Consider the following 19,234-nt stretch of genomic DNA (forward strand, 5'->3'; position numbering starts at 1 on the left):
ATTGTTCTCGGGTTTGTGTGTGTGTGTTGGTTTCTTGTTTATTACCCTTGGAAAATTGATTGCTGATCTGGCAAATAAAATAAAAAGCCAGATTTGACGGTGCTGACCTGACAATGTGGAATATTCAGGGTCGGGGGATGGAGGGGGTTGTAGAGAAATCTTTTCTTGTCATTCTTGGCGAGGGGGGACCAAGAGGGAAGAACAGCATATCAGAATCAGGGGAGGGATGAATTCGGAAAAGATATCGTAAGTTGTTATAAAGTTCCCTGGAGATTCTCTGTACCCTTTGGGTTTTGCATCTGTGCCTTTCTTGTAAAGCCACAAATCTCCACAGTGACCCTCCCTCCCTGTGCAATCCAATGAGACAGATGTTCAGGTTTTACCTTCCTTGCGCCTGTACTAACACACACGATCTCTCTTTCTTCCCAAGTATATAAACTGGAGAGGTTTGTGTGAATGAAACAATTCGCCCGCCGCGTGAAATAACAGGTTTGCTTTGGGAAGTTAGAGGAGATGGCACAGAAACAGCTAGCCTTCTTCCTGGTGTTTGTGACCCTGAAATAAACACAAAAGCTACCGCATTCCTTAGTGTATTTATTATTTTCTATCCACGTGCCTCATTTTTAACTCACGTTAGGACTTTCCCAGAAGGGCGGTGGGTCTGAAAGCGGATAACGTTTGTTTAGGTTCTTTGGTGGTGTTAATTGCATTCAGTATACAGAGGATAGATAGACTGATTGATTCCATTGTTCTCATAGCAAGTGCATTCGGATTTCCTCCCACAATCAATAGGAGCTGAAATTGACGTTTCTTTTAAAGCTATTTTTACTAAAAATGTAACGTCGACTCCTTATGAATGCTGAAATAATTATCGTGGACAATGAAACGCGCTAATGGCACTGGCGAAAACCAGCCGATTACATCCATGGTTCCTCATGATACACTAATCGATTCAATAGTAATATGTGTCTGAGTTCTGGGGAACGCCTTTCACACCATTCCAGAGACATATGGCGGAATCAGAAGGGAAGGTCCCACTGAAAAATAGATGGCAAGATCTGGTACAGTTTGGTATTTAGGCAATGCAGGTATTTTGCCAATAATACAGCTTTGATTCGTCTGACACCCAATCTCCAAAGGCACTGAAAGAAAATCTATTACCCCACTGCCATTTTGTTAAGTGTTTGCTCCCTGTTGTGACCCTGCCACTTTATCTGTTGATTTTTATTTTCTGAGTGCATGTTGCCCATATGTTACTCTAATAGTTGCTATAATTCTTGAGCAATAGGGCTCCTATGTTACTGAGCTGAATTAAAAAGAATGCACTTTAATAAAAACCTGAGCAATACACTAATGGCTTGACATTGATGTATTTGCATAAAGATGAATTATATTGGCTTGCTTGACACAACTTTTAATAAATGATTGAGGAGGTTATTATAGGGATGCACTACGGTGTGTGTTAACAGGTTATTTTAGTACAGTCCGTGCAAAAACTGTGAGCAATGTAGTGTGGTGATAGAGATCTTTTCAGAGTCTCTGGGGTCCTTTTTTTTTTTAACTCATCTCTTATGACATTTATAAGAGATGCCCCTATACCTCAGTAGCAAACTGCATTTTATTAATCATTGAGAACATTAACTATGGGTAGAATAGAGAAAAAACAAATATAATTGGTGTGTGTGCGCGCGCAAGGACACACACGCCTTATATGCAAAAAGAACAGGAGTACTTGTGGCACCTTAGAGACTAATAAATTTGTTTGTCTCTAAGGTGCCACAAGTACTCCTGTTCTTTTTGCGGATACAGACTAACACGGCTGCTACTCTGAAACACGTCTTATATGTGCACGCACATCTTATACCACATATATACAAAGGGAAATACTGTATAGCTACTATGTATATAGAGACTTGTATAAACTCTAGATAAATAGAGAGAATGTTTCAGCTATGAATAAATAACCCAAGTAGTGCATATGTTCAGATCATAGCTATTTCAAGTGCCAACCACTGGTTGAAAAACCCCTGTGTGCAGCTTTTCCTTCCTTATAAATACTCTGCTCAGTATATGAGGCAAGTGAATACAAAATTTCTCTCTTTTACTGCAGAACATTCAAACTTAACCATAAAATTGTTTTGTTTTAAATACATTAACAAACTTGTTCTAAACTGTTATTCAGCTCAGCACACCCGAGTATTGTCCTTGGTTAGATAAACTTTCGAGAATAACGATTAGCAAAGTAGTGATACAAGACACGATTTCAAGGAACATTTTGCAGTGTATTTTCCTCTTCACTTGCACTATATAGCAATGCGCAAATGCCCTTTACTCAGGCGAATCTCACACTGGAGGCAGTGGGAATTTTGCCTAAGGACTGCAGGATCGGGTCCAGAAATTGTAACATGCCATGACTGGTTTTGTATGTGTGTCGTTCTGATGGATGCAGAATTTTCTTTGCTGCTTTATCATTATTATTATTATTATTATTTATTTATTATTTTATTTTAAAAAGTGCCATACACCCGTCTCAGTGTAAGTTAGCCTCTATGTAATTTTGTTTCTTCCCGTGGTTAGTGGGCAAGAGAAAAAGTAAAGAAGGATGTGAATCAAAGTTTACATTTTCATGATGCCTCACTGTATCGTTCTGATATAAATAACCTTTTTCTCATAAATAATATTTGATTGACTGAGGAACCTCTCCCTTGACGCTTCGGCTATGATTGTTCTGGTTCCCAGTAGCTCTGTACCAACAGCACATCCACTCAGACTGCTACTGAACAGATGTTTGTATCCCTCGCAGAGATTTGTAACTGATGTTCAAGACAGCTGGTAAATGTTGCCAGAAACATGTATCTAGAAAATACCTATCTGTGCAGAAGGTAGATGCTGAACTGAAATTAGAATAGAACAGTTAATCTTACTTTTTAATTTGTTTTAAACAACCCTAGCTATTAACACTGGAATATTCTGCATCTAGATTTCTTTTCTCCATTGGCCTAAATATGGAAAATGGGAGGGCAGGGCGTATGACTAAAAGCAATAAATATGCATTTTAAACTCTGTTTTCTCTGGGGCACTGGGCAACTTTTGACACGATATGGTTATTAAAAATCGAGCAACCAGATGACGAACGCCTTTAAAGAAATGACATCACCCTCGCAAACGTGGAAGCCCTGCCACGAATGTGGAGTGTGCTTAGTATGTAAGAGTTACAAATGAATATCATAGAAAAGTGATAAATGATAATGGGATTTCAGTAGTTCATAAAAGGCAAACATGTATAAGGAAAGGGCGAGTGAGGTCAGCACTCACTGAAATAGTCAGATCTGTCCTACCTTCGTTGTCAATCTAGTCATGTCTTTGAACATCAGCACTCTTTACATATGTATTAACTTTATGTGTTATATATGCTAAAGGTTATTTGGGAGAGTTGCAATTAGGATAAATGAATGTGAAGGCCTTGTCCTTGGGATTATGAATGCTCTGATTTAAGACTTTGAGATAATACCAAGACATGCAATTTAAAAGAGATATATGGCTAATTCATTGTTGCAATATGTTTATTGAATAATTTTGATATTGTGCTGAGCTGCAGCTGTAAATGTAACTCTGCCATCAATTTCATCTGAATGGAATATTTCACTATTATGTTATTCTGTCGGGTTCCATAATTATCCAGACCGTTTATTTCATGTTTCAGCGGGGGTATATTTAAAAATTCTTATAATTTCCGGTGGAGGAGTTACAGAGTAGTTTCGTATATCGCTCCTGGGAGGCTACTTTGATACAGCAAGAACAGGGAAAATGTTGGTCATCTAGATTCACCTTTCATTTTTACATATCACATATATTAAGAAAATTTGTTGAACAAAATCTAACTGAACTAAAAAGTTCTATCAACCATGCTGATGTTAAAAATTCTGCCGAGGGGCCTGCGTGTTTTGTATTCCATTTATTGTGGACGTGAAAGGGCTCCCACAGTAGAGGAAAAATATAGGTCAAATCCAGCCCAAGCATACTAATGTTAAAGGGCCCAATACTGAACTCAAATGGTGTGTTGTATATGAGACCGCGATTTGGCTCAATCTATATTTCTTCGGTTTTAGGGAAAGTAAGATTTGAATTACTTCTTGGCTTGGACTAGCATTGCTAGTGCTTTGAAGCTTGTCCTGTACCCTTTGCCTCAAGGCAAGCAGGTTTACCTTTTCATCATTCACTTAAAATGGCTTTCCAGCAAAAGAAAAACAGAAAAGCCGATTGTGGGGGCTATTTCTAATTTCACATTCCCTTGTCCAGCCTCCTGGATGTAAGAAACCAACCTTTGCCGTCAGGAGTGCTTGAACAATTTGTATAGTGGGGGTAATGAGAGCCTTTGAACCAAACTGTAATCTCTGTATCGGGTGGAAACCACTTCAAGCCAGGGGGTGCAGAAGCACTCCCCTCATCCCTAGTTCCAGCACCTGTGCTTTCCATGCATGTTCTGCCCCTTCCGTTTGAAATCAACCATTCTGGACCTCACAGGTAGGCGATGGGAACGGGGGTGCATCCCCACAATTTGTGTGTCAGAGAGATCGTGTCTAAAATTGTGGATTTTCTGTGAAAGGGCTCCTCTCCTGCATTCCTTGGAATCATGGCGAACTTGGGGCTCGAAAAGAATGCAGATTCGAGTCCCATATTGAGTCAATTCTTCTCTGTTGCAAATACATCTGCCCAGAGGAAATACTGTGTCCAATCCTCACTAATTGGAGTTATGCCGCCCATTGTAATTCCCTTGGTGTCTGTATCGTACCTATGTAAAAGGTCCGAGTAAGGCACTCAAGTCAATAAAACTCCATCTTCGGAATAATATTTTGTTCATTTTTAAAACGTCTCTTTCTAGGATTTGCCCATAAAACTAGTTATTATGCAGCAGCCCTCCTTTCAAAACGAGCAGTCATCTTGGGGAGTGTGCCCATGCAATTGTGCAATTTGGAGGAACACAGGCATGGCATAAAAACATTATTCACATTGGTGTCAACATTATTTACAGGGCTGGCTGCGTACAGAGTGCAGAGCTTGGATTTTATAGACAGCCTTCCAATGTGTGACAGCTTCACCTTATCTACCCAGAAAGGGACCCAATAAGGATTTAATTAAAGTGAGCATTATTTATTATTTCCAGCAAAGCCACAGGCGATCCGATCTGAAGAGCGATCGCTTTATTTTTTAACAGCTGTTCGCTTTCTCTCCTGGATTTCTAATGTAAACATTCCCTATCCATCCCTCGCACCCCCGACGGGGGCAGGGATTCCCAGAGATAGTTTTCCCGGTTTCCCAAGGTGAGCAGACATGCTAGATAGTATTGCAGTGCTGCATGTCAGGATAGGCTGACAGGTTACCAGGTTCAACATACCGGAGTTTGGGAATGAAAGTAAATTCAGTATGGGAGATGCTGGAGCCTGCTGTTGACGTAAGGCGGTATTATAGAGAGTAGTAAAAAAGAAATTGAAAGTTGAGGCTGTTAAAATCACAGCTGGCGGATCATATTGACCTCAGTGCAGGAGGTAGGAAAGTGTGTGGGGGGGTAGCCTTTGTTAAGAGGGTAATATGACTCTGTTACACATCACTCCAGCCTCCACTCCTTCCATCTAGAGTGGCTACAGCAGGACTCAATGTAATAATAATGGAGTGGCTGGTCATCTCTCCCATTTTTTTGTCTGGGAGGAAATGCTTTCAGTGTCAGGCAGCCTGTTGGAATCAGCTAACGGGTCTTGGCAGCTAGCTAGTTTAGAGAGGAAATTGAGCCACTATTAATTGGCTCATATCTTTGATGAGGCACAATTATCTTCCCAGTTGGGGAGGAGTGAAAAAAGCGATCCTTGAACTGTTCTTGCAGATTGTTAAAAGTAAGAGGACGTTTGAGTTGTAAAAGTTAGGAGCAATATATATATGGCACTCTTAAGGAAATGCCCTCCGCCCTTAAAAATACATCCTTGGAATAGACAAGCATATCCGAAGACCAAAAATTTAACATACCTCCCTTTTTTTTCTTTTTTGAATGGACTTGCTGAGTATTAGGAATGGAAAGCCTGCATTGTTAAGTGAAGGGGCTCATTACTCATTTCTGTTTGTGTATTTAATCCAAGAAACGACACAACTGTTTTTTAAAAAGTGAATGCTTCATTCTTCTCGAATTTTTCCAAAAAAGACCCCCCCCCCGATGAAATTCGAGTTGGGGGAGGTGGTCAAGGAAATCTCTCTAAATTTACCCAGCTCTAAGGTTTTTCGATACTCACTATGTATTGCATTATACTTATAATTAAAAGCTGGGCGCGTGCTGGAATGATGTGCATTACTAGGAACAGCAATTGAAGATTATATTTGAAATGGACTGTTTTATGGCTGAAGAAATAGGTATACCTTGCCTTCCGGGCCACCCAGAGAAAACCGCGGCCATTAAAGTTTCGCAGAGAGCTATTTTATATTTTTCTCTTAGAAAACGCGGAATTATAGAGCTAGGGAAAGACAACTTCGTTTATATCTTTTTGTTTGTTTGTTTGCTTCTTTTCACTTATTTTCCGTGCGCCTGCTCCTGCTAACCTAACTGGAAAAAAAAATTGGCTTCAATGGAAGCAGGATCGCACATTATTTGAATGTATTGTGTGCATTGACTGTTTAGCTTTTGCTGAATTCTCTTACGCATACAGAGGGGGCCAATCTACTAGATTACAGGGCAAAAATGAGACGCAAATCAAGTAATGGGGCTTTTTATCCCATCATTAGCAGGAGGTTGTACATCCAGAATTACTTTGGAATTGTAATATGCCCACTCCCAGTGAAGTCTGTGGGATCAGCAACTGGCCTGTCATTGCTGTTCACACACTGTTTCATTCCCAAAAATGGCACGCACAACAGTTTAGTCCCAGGGACTGTTACTTCGCAGTTCCTGGTTTTGGTGCTTTTATTCTCCACTGCTCCTAGGAATCGATTAGGGCTGGGAGGTTTAGGTGCTGCCGCCATATTTCCCCATGGAAAACCCATCCTCGGGAAGCTGTCCCATAGCAGAGACGTCAGGTACCCCGATTCTTATGTATTTGTCATTTGATGTTAATTTCTCCTCGGCTCTGTCAGGACACGGAACGAGTTTGCTGATCACAGCAGCATCAGCGAACCATGAGGACCCTTGTGCCCACTGACCTCAATTAGCATATAATGAACATGCTCCTGAAGGAGCTAAGCAACCCGGGCCTTTGCTCCAAATCGATACCCAGCCGTCTTGACTTATGGGCCGCTGTTCTTCCTACAGGCGCTCCCACGTCAATAACAAACAGCATCTTCTGCTGGTAGCCCCATCATCCCCTGGTGAGGAAAACAAGCGTAAGCACATGTCCCCGCTACTCAGAGGAAGCCAGGGTAAGTTGAAGTTGTTGCTCTTTGAATAGCCACAAGTTGCAGCAGATCCTAGCGCTTCTGGTTAAACAATCTGCTTGGACACAAGTTGATATTTTTGGGATAGCCATTCCTTGTTTCCTAGAAACTCTGTGATCTGTTCCACTATGAATCTGTCCAAAGAGCAACTCTTGTGACCGAGCAGGGTATTCCAGTAAACCTCGCATTTCCCAAATCCTATAGTAACTTTTCTTTCACAGCGCAAGGGCTCGTTTGAATTGAGCCACTATTTTTACTATGAAAAGACAATCTGTCTCTCCAGGATCTCAGCAGGCTGTACATCCCCATTGGCAATAATGTGAAAATGGCACTGTGCAGGTCAGGAGTAGAGTTTCTTTGGATGACAGGATGAACTGTCAAAAGGAAAACATTCTTATAGCGCTTACTCCAGTAATCAATATATATTCTCATGGCTGCTTAATTCAAAATGACCTGTTGGCCAGTACAACATTGAATCTAGCACAGGATATATAATATGAAGGATATTATAACTATAAAGTGCTATTTGGGTCTTAATCCACCAAGCTTTCACCATTATTTTGCAAATCGGGGAGGCACTGACAGATTTTTCTCTTTGTTTGCTCGATTTAAGTAATAAGGAAATGAACCACCTCGTTTTTCATAAGCCATATTTTCATCCTCCAAAACATAAGAACGGCCATATTGGGTCAGACCAATGGTCCATCTAGCCCAGTATCCTGTCTTCAGATAGTGGCCAGTGCCAGGTGCCCCAGAAGGAATTAACAGAACAGGTAATCCTCAAGTGATCCATCCCCTGTCATCCATTACCAGCTTCTGGCAAATAGAGACTAGGGACACTCCAGAGCATGGTTTTTATCGCATTCCACAGTGCCACCCGAACATTTATTAGATAACGATTGGGATTCGTGTCACCTTCACTTTAATCAAGTAGCTGTTATTTTATTAACTCCAACAGAGTATGACTTGATCAGTTACCTCGCCCAAATTTAGGGCCAGATTCCAATAACCCATTACCTAGAATGAGTAACACTACTCCAGGTGTAAGCCCATAGAAATCAATGAGATACTCCTGGAGTAAAGTGCTATTCAAGTTAAGTAAGGGTATCAGATTCTGCCCCTTGGTCTCCAGTGATCCCAGAGCTCCTTTGAGATCAGTGGTCTCTTGTAGCTCCTTATGCCATGAAAAACCATGAGCTAAGATTCCCTAGACTTTATTTACCCAACCAAGACCCTGCCCATGGGCCTATCAGGAGGAAGCCCCTAGTCTGTACTTGACTGTAAGGTTTTACTTCACCCCAAATGTAAATCCTTCAACCCTGCTCTGTGCCTATGTTTTAGGGAACCCAGGGCTACATTTTCCCCATCCTGGGCTGTCAAGGTCTCCTACCATGTGAACCGTGGAAATCAAAGTCCTAATCTAAACCATTTTGTATGTACACCAGGTCCTGAAAATGTCAGGTCAATATAAGTATCCCCTGCCACCCATCACACAGAAGGTGACCCTGGCAGCGAAGGCATCCATCCCATCCCACAATTTAGCATGGGTGCACAACGTCTTTCCCGCACTAAGTCTGCTCAAAGGGAAGAGACTAGGACACAAGTCCGTTTCTATGTACAGTAATCTTGCCCAGCCACAACACCAATCAATCACCGAGCTAGACCGACCTGATCTGGCCAGCAATGTAGAGGAATGGGGGAAAGTGACATGGTAGAACAGAGGTTGGAGGACCAGATACAACGCAGCCCCGGTCCATTGCCCTTCTCACTCTGGCCAGCTAATGTCCAGAGATCTGCCGCTCCCGGGGCAAATTCTGGTGCTTCTTGATTGGCTGGTCTGAAGATGGGAAATCTCGTGTATTGAATGGGACCACACCATTCCCCTTGGAGTGCGAATCAGTGTAGTAGTTGTGATGGGTCCTGAACATTGAGAGCTACCTCCTGCGTCCATAGATGCCATTGACTCGAGTTGGACTCGAAGTTTTCCTCATTATTACATGGGTGCTATGATGAAGTTAGTATCAAATAATTCCTGAGAGCTAAATGTGTTTCAGCCTCTGCTTTTCCGTTTTCATTTCTTTCCCCTAACCTTCCCCTTGGCGCGTTAGCTCTATATAAATATGTATGTCTCCACTGGTGGCAACTGCCTCGCACTGGGCTGAGTCCCAGGGCAGCACGGTCACGAAAATGGAGAGCATCTGTCCAGCTGGCACAGCTCACAGAGTAGTTTACTGAGAGAGATCAAAGCAGAGAGGCAGCTCCCGGGCAAACCGCTTTACCACGCAGTGTCTTTGCGTGGATGAGATGGGTCAGCTATGTCCAAGCCCCTACAAGAACAGGGCGCTAAATGCCCTGAATGGGGAAAGCACTGTTTTAGTCACCAGATCACTGGGACTCTTGCTCTTAGCTGTCACTTTCAATCATAACACGTTTGTGGTTGACAAACAACATGCCAAGAAGGGGATGCTTGTGTTTGCCACTGAAAACTTACCAGGAAGAGGCAGCTGGTTTCACACCTAACGTAAAATGGAACAGACAGGGTCAAAACCCGATACGTCGTCTGTTCACTCCAGCACCCCCGTGAAATCCGTGAAACCCAGGCAAGCGAGCAGAGTTTGGCCCTCAGTTTGAATTATGAGTCAGGCAGACCATTGACTTCAGCGTGAGCTTTGCCTGAAACAAGAATGCAGGATCGGGCCCTTACATGGAATATCTATGTTATTCTAATTCATAACTTTATCTATGCATCTCTATATAGGTACTTTTACAGCTATAGGAACAGAGACATTCTTATATAAGTTATACAGATGCATGCTATGGATTTGTTCTATGCTGACAAATATTTTATGACCAAAGAGTAAAATAATGACTTTAGGCAACTACTTTTTCTGATAGACTCTCCAATCTTTTTCTGAAATAATCTTCATTGTTGCAGATAGCTATGGATGTTGTATAAATAATATTTGCGTTTTCCAGTTCTTAGATTCCGGGGTATCTTTCACATTACTGAGAAAGGTGGCCAAATTACAAACCCATTTTAGGATTTTAACACACTAATGAACAGTTTTTCCTGCAGTTTGCCTTGCTATCATCAGTGAGGGGCCTGAGAGCAGGCAGCTACCCAGTATATACGATGCAACAGCTGTGTCTTCTGCGTAAGATTGAATATTCTATGTAAAAGAAAGGGATTTTTTTGTTCGGCTCAGAATATTATCGGTGGCCTATGATCGTTTGATCAAATAATACTGATTTCTTGTAATTCAAAGATTAATTGGAAATTAAGGCATGGGGTTTCCGTTGCGACTTCTCTAGCTGATTTGTATAATGATCGTGTTAAAAAGCATGATGGATCTCATCAAAATCCTCATGTTAAACAGTGAGAAGTTTATCTCCCAATATCTTACCCGTCTGCTCTCAGGAGGATACAAATGTCAAAGAATAAGGGAGGGTAAATACTGATATAACAGACTCTATTTCCCTCAGTCAAAAAACACACAAGGTAGAGGAGCTGGGTTTACATCAAAGGTGGCATTAAAAAAAAGTTATCTGTAGACAAAACTGTTGAGATTAGCCTGAAATAGGGAGTATAGATGAAATCTGCTACTCATCTCGGTTATTATTATACAGCGCTATTGTCAATGATTAACAAAAGAGTTACTGTCTCTTTAAACTGCCGAGTGCTTGAGTTCCCAAGTGGAATTTCGCTCCTTTAGTGTTTGTGATGATGACAAACGCAATGGACGGGAAGATGCTGATCTCTCCTAAATTGATACTGTTTTGATGTACTCATCTACATAGGATTTCGGATGAACAGTTAGACACTATTACGCAATGCTACTTGTCAGGGGCACCGTGCGAGACGGCCATATTAACACACGTCATTTCATTATTTAAGTGTTGCTCCGGCTGATTGTAATACAATACATAGATACCCATATAACGCACAGCTAAAAGTGCGTAGAGTGGGGAAACAAATGGCAACTGACGTATTCATCTGCTCTCAATGTTTGGTGCTTCAAGATACCATGGGTGGGGGAGGGGGTATATCTAAACAGGAGCATCGTGACCTCTGTCAGTCTCTAGAGGAACTTTCCTCAAACCTCAAATGTTACCGGCTTTAAAGTAGCTTAAATGAAACTCTACTTAAAATGAGACTATTCTCGTGAGTCGAACCAGCAGGATTTGCCCCACTGGTGGACAGTGTATAGCCACACTGGCACGTCGTGTAGGTGTTTGGTTTAAGCACATTCTAGCTTATCTAATTAAGCAACATGCTAACTTGGTTGTTCGATTGCTCTCTTCTGTATGGCAAAGCAAGTGTCTATGTTCTGTTTTACTGAGATCTATTTAGTGCCGATCGCAGATTTTAAAATTTCAGCAGGTGAACTTTAAACTTTATAAAAATCACTGACATTTATCCCTAGTTGTTAGCTAGGATATTTGTAACAATGAGCGTGACATTATTTATTAGCTTTCTTCATAAAAGTCCTATACTCGATGTGAAGGATGCTTTGCATCCTGCTCTAAGCTCCGTTTTGTTTTCAAAGCCTTAACCACAAAGAAAAAAAGTGAGATCATATGAATAAACTGTTCTTTTCTCAAATACCCTAGACAAAACCAAACTAACCAAGCGATCAGAGTTGGGCTTTTTCCCCTATAATTCTAGTTTTATAGTGCCAACTGCAACTGATGGCCAGCTGGGTCTCTGTGTAGAAGTAAATTAACTGGAAAGCCAAAGTCAGCGCTGCAGTCAACTGGAAAAAAAAAAGAAACCAGTACAACATGGCCCACTGTATACAAACCATTGCTCAGTGACAGACAAAGTGCGGTATCGAGAGATGTACAGAAGGAGTGTTTTTGTCTGATACAGATTTTTTGCTCAGGGCATATAGAATTAACACTGCTCTAGCTTTTGAGGGAAAACAGAATCGCCTTAGAAAATATAATCGCATGTTTACAAACTAAAATCAAATGAATCCTGGTCTAGGGTTATCCTGGTCAGAAGCAGTTATCCGAGAAAGAAGTTGCTTTATTGACTGAGTAAAATGAACATAATTTAAGACATTTGTGAAGGAATGTAAAAAAGGCAGTGCGAGTTTTGAAATAGTCACACATTTTTCTCTTCCAGATCTGTTAGGTTGGTGGTGTGGTGCGGCTGAACAAGGGGCTTGTCTCAGTGCTGAGGGGGAGTCATATTTACAACTGTAAAAAGTGATAGATACCTTGACAACGGTGAATGGGTTGGTTGGTTGTTTTTAAATCGCCTTGTTTTAAGAATAACTGCGAAACTGGAAGCGTTTTAACTTGATGCCCTGGAAACAGCTCAGCGTCTCCGAGTCAGGTTTTGTATATGTTACAAAGGTTTTAGGCAGACGTGAAAATCTGAAGAGAATGACAGGTTTATGCTGCGGATAGTGAAGCAGCAATTTTGAAATATTCTGAAACCATATGCTCCACAGTCTCCTTTTGGAAGAGCAGACTGGAATTTAAATGCTATACCTTAGTACCTGGCAAAAGCTGTGCTGGGGAAATATTGAGAGAAATAAATGCACCTTATCATTTATATTTGTAAAAACATACAGTACATAAAGTCGTCTGGACCCGATCCTAAACGCCTTACTCAGACAAAACGCCTACTCAATAGACAGCGTCTGGCCCTCTATAGTTTGTTAAGATGTTGCTTCAGGAAAGCGTTTCCTTGCTTTTGTTTAATAATCAAATACCTCATATAAACTGACACAGTACTGATATTTTTCTAAACTGCAGAATAACTGATTCCTTTGCTCAACTCTCAGCGTTTATGTTTGCTTTTATTACATTCAGCCACAAAAGAAATAACAATAGTTATCCACTGTCTTGATATGGAAATGATCATAGCTAAACAATGCGTTTCGATTTAAAACAGTTGCCTATTGGATCTAATTATTTACTTTAGCCCCCTACCTAGACTCTTATTAATAGCTTTCTTCCTGGAAAATAGCATCTTTCCCATAATGATGTTAACATGTCATCCCTGATAATGGCTTGTGTTGCTTGCTGCTTAAAAAGTTAATACACCCTATATTGGCCTGAGATTAACCTGTCTCGGATATATATGGAAATTATGACTTCCTGAATTCTCCAGAGAGGCTCTACAAAAGGAAAAGAGCTCTCACGAAGAAACACAAAAACACCAGGAATAGCAGCTTTATATTTTCCAAATAAACGATCGCTTATTGTATTTGTATTACTCTTAAACCTTCTGGAGCACGTGACAGTTTACATAGTTTTTTAAAAAAAATGCTCCTGAAAATGAACAAAAGAACCCAAATTATCTTTTTTGTACCGTCAGTTTTATTATTTAATCTCTGATGAGATCAGATTATCTGTACCCTTTAGTCGAGGCAACAAACGTTTTTAAATTGGTTTTAATTGATTTATCTTTTTTTTAACAGAAAGTGCATTACATTTATCTGGTCTTGCAAAGGGCTTTTCTCTTTACAAACCGAATTATTTTAATATAAATTAATTAATAAATGTTAAGATGCTAATATATCATCATTATTAGCTTTAAAAAGAAAACAATTTACATTCTATAGTATTCTTTATAATACAAAAGAAAACACTTTAAATTCAATTACAGCATCTAAATGATTTTTTATATTTTCGACTGAAAGTGGTTGTAACAATTCCCACCAGCTACTTTTAACACGCATTTTATTGGAAATGGGCTAAATTAAAGAAAACTATTTAAATTTCACCACCCCCGTCGCCCAAAAAAGTATCTTTAAAAAATACTAATAAATAGCATTAAGGGCGGGTGCAATTTCAGAATGGGGAAGTGTGTCCAGTAAAGACTTCCTCATACTTGGCAAAACATCAGTAGACTGTTTGTTTCAAATCTCTTAATAGAGGCCCTTAATGGAGGGCCTCCTTTCAAATTAGGAGGGAATCATGGTCTGCAGAAGAAGGTTCAGAATAAGCAGCTAACGTGTGGGAAGAGACCACAAACAAATCCCAGCGTTTATAGTCCACAATTCATTATTCAAAAGAACAGATCTTCAAAAAGCCAGACAAGGGGATGGAGGTGGTGGTGGGTAGAACCCACCCCAACCCCTTCTATTAAAAAAAAAAAAGTATTTTACATTTTAAATATTCACAGTAAAGTAACTTCTATAGTCAGCGTGACTCACGATTTATTTACAAAGAGTCTTCAACAGGTTGCTTTAGTCCGCCCAGCAGGAGCTGTGTGAGTGGAAGTAGGTCCCTCCTTCCCCCCTCAGCTGCTCTGAAGTCTGCAAAAGAAGAGGGAGCACTCAGACAGCCCCCCCTGCGACCCTACAATAACTGCGCCAGCACCAGCGGTCAAGGGCCAGGCGAAAGGAACAGTGGGGCGCTGGGTTTGGATGTTTGTTTACTCGCCGTCTTTTTCTGCCTCTTCCTCCTCTCCTTCAGCTGATAAAGTCTAGAAAAATAGATATGTACAACATCTCAGAAAATAGCAAGTGTCCTCCGAGTCCGCCTGGGCCCCGGCCCCGGCCCCCTCCTCTGGAACCCCTTTAAGAGGAGCTCTCGTTCTCAGACGTGTGCAGGAGCAAGCTGCTGCCGCTCGACTTGTGTTTCTTCAGCAGCTGGGTGATCTTCTCGTCGTCGGAGTTGGGGTCCAGAGGCTTGTTGTAGTCATCGTCCTCCTCCTCGTTCTCCGAGGCCCCCTTCAGCCGCTCGGTCTCCGAGTCCTGCTTCTTCTTAGCCGTGGCCATCTCGGCCGCATGCTTCTTCCGCCACTTGGTGCGCCGGTTCTGGAACCAAACCTGCGGCCGCCGGAGCAGGGGCCCAGCACCAGCCAACAGAGAGCGAGAAGAGAGAGCGAGAAGAGACATTAAAGACCCGGGCCAGGTCAATGCCAGCAACCACATGTATACTCTGCTTGTGACCCTCAGCGTCACTGGGAGCCTTAGCACCACCCAGGAGCTGCTGGTAGCACCAGACAGCGCCAGGATTCCTGCCAGGGTTCTGGTTATTTCTGCCACCACACAATGATTAGCGTCCCTAGCACAGCTATCACCCTCACGCAGGGACCAGTCTCCCCAGCACAGAGTTGTGGTGACTAGTCCTACCATCCACATATTCCTATTCATGCCATGCTGATCACCACTAGCGACCGTGATTAGTATTTGTACCATAGTCAGTTACCACAGCAGAGGCATTAACAGTCATTACACAGTATTGTTTTCTTATTTCTACTAGTGTTCATCCCATATGTATTATTACTAACATAATTATTTATATTCGTTCCATAATTATTATAATAGAACTGTCATCAAACACACTGTATAATTACTATTGTTGTGGTATCTTAGTTATTAATAATATGAAGTTATTGCTACTATAGAGGGATTGATACCCACACCATAGTTAGTGCTATTCATATTGCTGCCGTGTTATTAGTATCCCTGATACAATAGTTATTACTATGCTATATAATCATTTTTGTTATTATACCATCAGTTGTTCGTAAATAATTATTTCATTACTACCGACACTTCAGTATTCATAGAATAGTTATTAACCTAAAAGTATTACAGTTATCACCGTACAGCTATTACTGCTATTACCATATTTGATATTTGTACTATGCTTTTATTATTACTGTTACTACAGATTAATTAACATTCACACCGTATCTATAATTATGGACATTAACTTACAAGTGTGCATATCATATTTGTTATTAATGCTACCACGGAACGCTTAGCATTCATGTTGCAGTTATTATCATTGTTTCCGTTCTGTGATCCTTATTACTATATGGTTGTTATCACCACAGTATTCTTGCTTTTGCTGCTGCAGAGTTATTATTGGTAGTTAAACAATTTTCAGGGTACGGGCTTTTTCTTCGGATGAGCATTTTGTGCGTTTTTAGTTCACTTGCTTTTTATTTCATTTCATTTTATTTTATTTTAAGGGGAGTTTCAAAGCGAGACTTTTAAACAAACCTTTGCATACTAATGGCCGGAAGAAATAATTTAACTCCTCTTAATTTTCTGTTAAGATCTACATTTATTCTTTTCCCCCTCTTTCCCCTACTGTTTTTGCCTGTTCAGTTTGTTTAATAAAAACTCAACTAACGTATCAAACTTGATGGGACACCATCTCCCATGAAAACACATGCGTCTGTAGTCTTAACTGTAATTCAAGTGAAAGCAGGTGTTTCTAATGTTCTAAATCCAAATAGTCAAATAGTTAGAGATAAGGCTAACTGGTCGCAGAAACTTACTCTGTGCTGAATCATCAGGTTAAAAATGCAATTTTTTATTGCTATGGTTTTTAAAGATGAAATGACATTTATACAATAAATTAAAAAATAGATTCAAAAATTTGTTGTAAAAGAAAGGAACAATATACAAGTTGTTTGGATTTTTTCCTCTCTAAAATCCAAGTCACGAATCCTATTATTCAAAATATAATGTCAGTGTCGCAGAAGGATTCCTATACATGGAATGAAAGCATTCGTTTGAAAGAAAACAAATCTAACTACGTGTCTAGTACACTTACTGACTACACAATACTTTAATCCTGCTTATATGTGACAATAAACATTTTACACTGAATAGCTATCTAACGTCCCCTCTTCTGTTACATATTTTATCTTAGAAAGGGCAGAGTAAGGGGAGGGGGTTATTTTCATTGTACGGGCTGTAACAATTTATTCACAGCCATTTAGACATATTTACAGTGACAAATGAGGGTCTCCAGATAACTCTGGGAGAATGAGAATCCATAAAGAGGCCCCTTAACACAGAAACTGTTAAATTTGTTAAAAAGCTGCATAGAGAATTTATCTTTAAATACCATTTCCTGAACAAGAAACACACTATAGCCTGCATTTACTTTTTAACTTCTCAAAACCGTACCTCTGTGAAATATTTCAGTATTTAAAATAAACAGATTCGGGGAGGGAATGTGTGAACGATCCGATCCACTTTATGCTTGTTAGCTCAATCCTTTCCCATTCAAGACAAAACCTCTAAAGTTTGAACCACGATCCCAAACATGCGCAAATTTGTGTTTTGCCCTTAGCCAGGAGAACGATATCACATTTTAACTATTTGTCGTAAACATGTCAGCTTCTAATGACCAAACATTGCATGGCTACCGGGTCAGAAAAAGTATTGTCCAAGTATTAGCCTTCTAACACAAACTACACTTGTTTGTAGTTAAATATTCAACAATATTACTCCTTACCTCTCCCAATTTTATGGCACAGTAAACATAATATTTTGGAGTCATTTTATAAGCATTCCTAATTTTAAATTATTTTAAAATAAATTACGATTTTAAAAATTATACCATATTCTCATAAATAACACTATTAATTATTAACTGCAAATTATTGCCAACGTAAGTGCCTTTTTAAATATAGTAAAAGGAACCTTCTATGCAAAGGATTTAGCTAGCAGTAATATTTTGCAATGGCTTTGTTCTGGTAGTAATGGTGTATGTGCAGAACATACGTATCCATTTAAGATTAACCTGATTTCAAAGGCATGCGCCTGATTCCTTTTGTTCATCAATATCGTATATCAGGGCTCCTTTGTATATGTATTTTTCACACTCCGCCCAGTCTCAGCAATGTGTGGGCTTGAGTCTCTTATCTAACGTTTGACATGATCATCTCACCTTGACTTGACTCTCTGTCATCCCCAGTGAATAGGCTAGCCTGGCTCTCTCTGGTCCTGCTAAATATTTGGTCTGCTCAAAAGTCTTTTCCAGGGCGAAAATCTGCTGGCCAGAAAAAGTGGGTCTTGTATGTTTTCTCTTTCCGTCTTTGTCCAGCAAAATTGAACCTTGATCTGGAAAAGAATGAATGCATAGACAGATCTGTTAATCTGTTTATTTGGAAAACTGCTTAGCTATGAAATTTTCTGTCAAGGGAAAGGGGGTTTTTCTATATACGGAGGAACAAATTCACTATTAAAATGTTGCCAGGTTCAAAGCGATGCATATCTTTTCCTGACGCCCCTTTATTTTGAGAGTCTAAATTTTGAGCAGGCAAAAATTACTCTCCCACAAAAACGGTAATCGATAAAAGTAGGTTATAGTAATAAAGGGTTCTTCTTGGGGAAAGTTTGTGCATGAACCAAACTCAAAAAAGGGGAGGGGAGAAGTAATTAAATCAGAGATATTTCAACTTAAAAGTCCTTTTAGGGAAAATAAAATGAGAAAACTGTTTTTGTAAAAACCTCCCATTATTTGTAAGCAATAGCTTGACATTTTAAATGCTTTCATAGACACACACACACACACACAGCTGTGAGTGTCTGAATTGCCAACAAGTCAAATAATGCATGAAATATATTTTCATCATTTAATATGTGCTTTCAGGTGTTCAGACAGTAACTGTTTTGTTATTGGAAAGTTTCTAGTATGCACAATGATCCAAACGGTTTTAAGAAAGCCAACCCTTTCAAGTGTCTGGCAGCAGCAAATCTAAGCTTGGAACATCACTGTGCTCAGTGTTACAAAAGTCATCAGTAATCAGAAAACCGTTAAAGGAACTTGGAAGCATCGCAGCCTCAAAATACCGAGAGAGAAAAAAGATGAGGCTGAAACGTCCCGAGTTTATAAAAGCCTCTCTCTGAAAGAGCGGGGGAAGAAGGATTTGACCCTTAAAACTTTTCTCCTCAAGAAATCTGGGACACTACAGCTTTTCTTTGCCCTAACAAACAGACACGTCTCCTAACCAACCCTTCTAAATTTTTGCAGAAGGCGCCTGCAGTTAGAGATGGGAGTGAATGCTAACGGGTATACGCCAGAGGGCATTCAGACAGCATGAAGTAGGAGT

The 19,234-nt window shown here is 40.2% G+C and overlaps 1 protein-coding gene across 1 annotated transcript; it reads right to left on the bottom strand.

The window, feature by feature from the left end:
- Positions 1–14,399: 14,399 nt before the first annotated feature.
- On the bottom strand, positions 14,400–18,277 carry NKX6-1 (NK6 homeobox 1). The gene is made up of 2 exons (XM_032764841.2): positions 18,070–18,277; positions 14,400–15,200 (listed from the first exon to the last, which is right to left on the bottom strand). The coding sequence occupies exons 1-2, from the start codon at positions 18,088–18,090 to the stop codon at positions 14,949–14,951; spliced, it is 273 nt and encodes a 90-aa protein (XP_032620732.2). The 5' UTR covers positions 18,091–18,277; the 3' UTR covers positions 14,400–14,948.
- Between the last annotated feature and the right edge of the window lie 957 nt (positions 18,278–19,234).

This window comes from Chelonoidis abingdonii, chromosome 5 (genome assembly GCF_003597395.2).
Source record: "Chelonoidis abingdonii isolate Lonesome George chromosome 5, CheloAbing_2.0, whole genome shotgun sequence".
NCBI lineage: Eukaryota > Metazoa > Chordata > Testudines > Testudinidae > Chelonoidis > Chelonoidis abingdonii.

Bases quoted from the DNA above. Each gene is read 5' to 3' on its own strand.
- NKX6-1 (XM_032764841.2), bottom strand. From the start codon at position 18,090: ATGACAGAGAGTCAAGTCAAG. The intron at 15,201-18,069 runs GTGAGATGATCA...CGGCGGCCGCAG, and splicing joins TGACAGAGAGTCAAGTCAAG to GTTTGGTTCCAGAACCGGCG.